The sequence below is a fragment of the Pan paniscus genome, chromosome 5 (genome assembly GCF_029289425.2).
Source record: "Pan paniscus chromosome 5, NHGRI_mPanPan1-v2.0_pri, whole genome shotgun sequence".
NCBI lineage: Eukaryota > Metazoa > Chordata > Mammalia > Primates > Hominidae > Pan > Pan paniscus.
Window position 1 is genome coordinate 70,339,780 of NC_073254.2, and position 6,000 is coordinate 70,345,779.

At 33.4% G+C, this 6,000-nt stretch overlaps 1 protein-coding gene across 1 annotated transcript in view; it reads right to left on the reverse strand.

The window, feature by feature from the left end:
* Window positions 1–2,077, reverse strand: part of BMP5 (bone morphogenetic protein 5) — a 124,314-nt gene extending 122,237 nt beyond the window's left edge. The window contains exon 1 of the mRNA XM_003828929.7: window positions 862–2,077. Coding sequence (XP_003828977.2) covers window positions 862–1,351 — 490 coding nt within the window. The 5' untranslated portion in view covers window positions 1,352–2,077. The remainder of the gene's footprint in view (window positions 1–861) is intronic.
* Window positions 2,078–6,000: the final 3,923 nt, after the last annotated feature.

The following is a 6,000-nucleotide window of genomic DNA, read 5'->3' on the forward strand; positions in this document are numbered from 1 at the left end:
ATAATATTATTGTGAGAGGGAATATTGGGAACTAAATTATCATTTGACATTATCAGTATTTAAAAACCACCATGAAGTACCAGCTACAACTAAAACATAATTTTAAAATTTTCTCATTAATATTGTTGTGGTTTACAGAAAATTTCAAATATTTTATCTCATGTAGAAGGAAAATTTTGTATAGATAAAGACCACTAAAGCATGTTTTACATTTTTCTTGCCTGTGAAAAAAATCAAGTAGCTATAACATACTTTACTCATTACAGTTAAGAACTGTTAGATTGAAACTTTATTTCTGAAATATTTACTATAGAATTTCAGAATCCCTTCCTTGATTCCTTGATAGTAATCTTTTATGATGCTATTCAATCTTGGTTAATTTTACCTCTATATTTTTACAGTAGTTGCCTCCCCTAGATGAGAGATTTTTAAGTAGTATGTGAATATATACTTACATGTGCTTTAAATCACTTAAAAAAAAAAGTGCTTCCGAATGTCACTTTTACTTTCCCATCTGTAAGTGCTTCTTTTTTTTATTGTTGCCCATAGCATAGCTATCCTCATAAATTTCCCTGTTTTTAGACTATTGCCTTTGTATTCGTATATTTAAGCGAGGTTGAAATTTTAACAAGATCTGAAAAGACCCACACTATAAGTGTTTAAATTTAACTATTCATATTAAATACATATATATGACTTTTTGCCTAAGGCATCAATGAAAGAAAGAAAACAGAAGCTAAACAGGAGAGTTAGAGAAAATGTCTTTATATAAACATGACCACCTACCAAGCAGCTCCTTTACCATTAGGGAAAACTTCCACTTTGTAATAACATAGATTAACAAACAAATGAACAACATACCTAAGTTGACAAAGCTCATGACCATGTCAGCATCATTCAGAAAGTTGGTATCATGGAGGCTGGCTAGAGGAGGACTCTGGGTGGTCAGAGGAGTCGTCCGAGATAACTGTATGCGACGAGGATACCCATTGGGAGAGGCTGGGTATCCCTTTCTTGCCCCTCTGGTCTCTTCTGCCAAGGATGCCCTTACTGAGTACTCCGACTCTTCAGGATTTTCTTCATTGGTCATGGCATTGTAGAGATCCAGCATAAAGAGAGGTGCAGAGGACGCTTGTTTTCCAGGTGAAAATGGTCTGGGTCTGTGAGGCAAACCCAAGATAGAGAGAATTTCCCTTTGTATTTCCCGTCTTTCGTGGTTCCGTAGTCTTCTATAAATAAAACTGGAGTGAACATGATTGTCTCCCAAACCTCCTTTTGCATAACCCACTAGAACCCAGCAGCTCCAGAGGAAACCCACAATACCCTTAAGTAAAAATACAGTCAGATGCATTTTTGTCCAAAAGCAAAAGTTGATATTTTTAGTCCTTCTTGTCCTCTTTAAAAAAAAAAAAAACCTAAGGTTCTAGGAGGTACAGTTTCCCAGTAGCTGAAAAAGCAAATTTACCTATTTTTCATGACAGTGACATTTCTGAGCACAACATCCTCACCAATTTTCCTGTCCTATTTTAAATATTTTGGAATATGTCAAGAGTAGTTATTTCTAAGAAAGCTGAAACTCAGATTTCCAATTATCCACAGTTGTTAAGAGTTTTTGCTGCATTGATGTGGCAGAAGACGGCTAATATTATTTGATCAGATGACCTATGCATTCCTATATGAATTTATGATAATCAGGCCTTTGGTATTTGAATTAGCAAAAGTTGATCTTCTGATAAACTGTAGTTCCCAAAGTAATCTTCACTTGCTCTTGAGTTCTTCTCAACCCTTGAGCTCTTTCCAAAACAAATCCTGATTTCTGAATCACAGATCTATGCTGATCTGCACCTTGGTGTTGGAATATATATCTGTCCGGCAGCTTGGTGATAACTTTAACATCTTTTGTGTCGTCTTAGTGTAAAATAATACTCTAGGTTGTACTATTCAAGTAAATGTGTTTCCCTGAATTTACTTGAAATCCTTCCTGTAAGTCCATTCAATCCCTTTCTCCTTCTTACTGTTAATTCCACCTCCAGCAGGCACAAATATACCAGCCCTCTTCAAGAGAGATCTAAAGAGTAATGTAAGCACAACCCTGCTGGGAAAGAAGAGGCTTCTCATTGTAATTTGAAACTGGTAAAGCAAAAAGAACTTAACCCTTTTGCTACCAGAAAAGTCTCCATTTTCACAATTTTATAACCACGCATCTAACATGAAACAGTGATGCATGGGACATACAAATTCTAGGGGAAATAAAAGGCAGTTTTCAAGTAGTACACTGAAAATTTTGCCATCCATTTTACATAGTACTTCTTTAGATCTTTTTTCAATGACATGTACTTAATACACTTCTGTATTAAGTCTCAGGTTGTGCCTAAGTTAGCTTGATGAATCTCGGTTCTGTATTTGAGATTATTTCTAGTTTTTGTAAGTCATTAAAATGCACTTCTTAAAAAATAAAAGGATGAGTTGTAAATTGAGGTTAATTCACTGTTTCTTAATGACAGCCAGATCCTTTTAAAATAAAATACAGCAGACAATTAATCACTAATAAATATATTCTAGCTGCCAAAATAGTAGTTGTAATAATTCAATAGCAGTAATTAGATAACCTAGCTTTAAGTGTCTTTAAGTATTAAAATTTTAAGCAGAAAGTTGAAATACAAATATCCTAAGATGTAGTGTCATGATTCATAACTTTTAAGTTATTTCAGTTGAAATATACACAGACTTACAAATTAGATATTTCCCATAAATTGTACTCAATACTTTGACTTGTTTTAACCCATGCAAATAAACACAAATCAAATCGTCATGACTACATGCAGATTGAAATTTGAGTTTTTAAAATTTGATGGGTAAAATGGGGAAAGTGCACACCTTTCTAAAATACCATACTTAATCCAAGGAAATGAGCAAAGTATGTGTTTATCATTAATGTTTAATGCCTTTAAAATTTGGAAGTCTACAATGTTTTTGTGCAGCTATAATTTTCCTTACAGGCTCTCACTTAACCTTAGGGCTCACAGTACTTTCATTGTCTGGGATAGTATTCTGATACCAATGTAAATTTATCGAGCAAATTCTAGAGCTGTTATGAAGTTTTAATGTTTTTCCTTTACTCTACCTAGAGGCGCCTGGTTTCTTGTTTCTTTTTAAATATTTCCTCTGAATGTATAAAGAAAAGTCATATTTCTTAGAAGTCTTCAGTTATTGGTGAATACAGAATACTGAAAGGGTTTGCAGAATCTTATTGTACGCATCATTTTCTTATACAAAGTTATTGCACGAAAACTTGATGTTGTTATTTAATATTTGCTTTACTGAAATTTAATTATTAATAGTCATGTAGGATGCCACAGTAGCAGATGCAAATGCTGACATACATGCAACACCCTTGTAAAATAGATATCACAAAGAATAGCAATAGTGCAGGTTGAAAGTAAGTTAAGAAATACCACTTCAAAAAGAAATAGTTTAAATGGCTAAAATTCTTGACATTGCTTATTTAACATCCAAACCAAACTAAGAAACAAAGTCAAATCAATTACTTCAAGACAAAAAGTTTCTCTGCATTTATAAAACATCCTAGATAAAGCAGGCTACAGTTCTCAATATTTTAAAATATATCATCAAAGTTATGAATTTGCTTCATTTGTCTCTAGAGCACAGCATAGAGTTACAAAGTAAAAATTTACCACACTAGAGGAAGAAACAACTCTTATTATCTTCCATATGTGCGGATTTTTGTTCTAAGATACATGTGAAAAATAAAAATGAGACTAGGCATCACAAGTCTTAAAAACTCATTTTCCCAAAGCATGATTTATTATATCAATCAGTGTAATTATAATTTAATTGTTTCACCAGGCATATAGCCTACCTCTATATTGGAAATCAGTTGCTAGTATTCTTAGTCAGAATATTAAGTAATCACCCTCCCCGCCGACCTTCCCTTCCAACTCAGACTAGATTTGGCAAACACTCATTTTTCAAAAAGATCAACTTGTGCAGTGAGAGAAAGAAAATAAAGAAAAAGCCTTCCAGGAATAAGGAGGAAATAGTAATCGCCAAACAAAAAGTCAGATTCATTTTCAATTAAAAGTACATGTATTTTACTCCATCATTTGAATTCTCAGGTAGACTTGTATGTGAGAGCAATTTGAAGGATAAAGTATTTTGCAACTGAAAAGTATAAACATTCCAAATTTCAGAGTATGTATTTAAAGTTGTATAATGCATTGAACATACGGAATAAGCATATGCTGAGAAAGAAGACATGGGGACAGGAAAAACACCCAGGGCATCACAAAAATTGTGTCTAAAGATAAGCACATTTCAAAGAAAAAAAAAAGGAGCCTTGTAAAAATCTACCTTTCACAGTGTAGTATTTCCCTGGGTATATCCTAATGTTAGGAACCTTGTGGTAAGGAACAGAGACAATGCAATTCATGTAAGAAGTATTTCTCCACTGTCATTCTTTCTGATCATTTTTCTCTTTCCCTCATTAAAATCTGACACATTTCGTTCATTGATATATAAACCAACTATGTCCAATCAACCAATTTTTTTTTTTTTTTGGCTTTTTAAAAGAAACTTGCTCTGAAAAAATTTGAAGCGTTTAAGTCTGTTTTGCTCACAAGGACCTTTCTATTTCACTTTTGGCTTTTTGTTTTTGTGTTGTTTTCTCCTTGAAAACATTTCTCCTTTCTCTCTATTAGGAGAAAAATCTCCTAATATAAAGATATGACTGCAGCGAAAGACAAATACCCAATATAAATGGCATCTGCTTTCTAAATTGTCTCTCAAATTAAAACAAAATTCAAAATCCTTTGAATGTAATTATAAATCTTAAGCAAAAGCTGTCTTAGATTGTATTGGAGGGAGTAAGAGGAAAGGGTGGCGATAAGGCCACTTAGAATGTTGAAGACGCTGGAAGCAGTGGGATAATTTAGGGAAGGTATCACGTTCTAGAATCTTTTTGGTGACTACATGGACAAATGCATAACAAAGCAGCATCTATAGTATTAAATTGCTTCAGTTCACTCTCTTTGAGTGAAAAACATATAAATAGAGAATATGGTGTGGTCCAAAGGAAGGCAGAGCTGTGCCACACCACTACCATCTGACTTAGATTTGCTTGTTATAACCTGAAAGGGAACTGTAATCACGGGCAGCATAGGCTTTTTGTCCATCTTGATTTCTAGTTGTTAAGGAAGTCTTGGAAATGCATAATAAAATACAGTCACCAAAAACTTTTGAAATGTTTGGTATTATTTTTCATGGATGGTGACATTGCCGAATAGTTTTAAATGAACAGAAGATTTTTCAATATGCTTCATATTATTACATGTTCCTAAGATTGTTTTATATTATTTCTTGAGAGCAAATGTTATCCTATCAATAGATTTAAGGACATAAAATTATTATTTCAATGTAGTTATTAATCAAGGGAGATTTCTACTTTTTTTCTTGAGATTTTAACTGCAATGCAAACTGCATGAAAATAAGGGCAGAATTTATTTTGGTCACCGGTGTAAAGCAGTACATATTAGTGGCTCAGTTAATATTTGTATAACAGTCTATTTTCTTAACAAAGATGAACAATATTCCAGGGAATTTTTTAAGGGCAGGTCTCTCTGAAGTGATAGTTATAAGGATTCCTTAAGCTGATGAGTTGATGAATTGCTGCATCTCTTAGTATGCAGCCCCCCTAACCTTCTAAAGTTTCCTTTCATAAAGAAACTTGCCAGTTACACATCTTACCCCAGAGTTTTGAATCTAACTACAAACTTCTGTCAATACTAGGCAATTGTAATAACTCAGAAGAGAAAGCATTATATAAAGAATTACATTAGAACTTGCAAAATACCTTGGTCTATCATTACAAGGACAGCATATTGAATTAAAGTAGCCCTTGGCCCAAATGAGCAACTTCTACTCCTGTCAGTTAACACCTCATTCCTTTGCACTGTAATCGCTTATTGTATGTGTTTTGTTTTG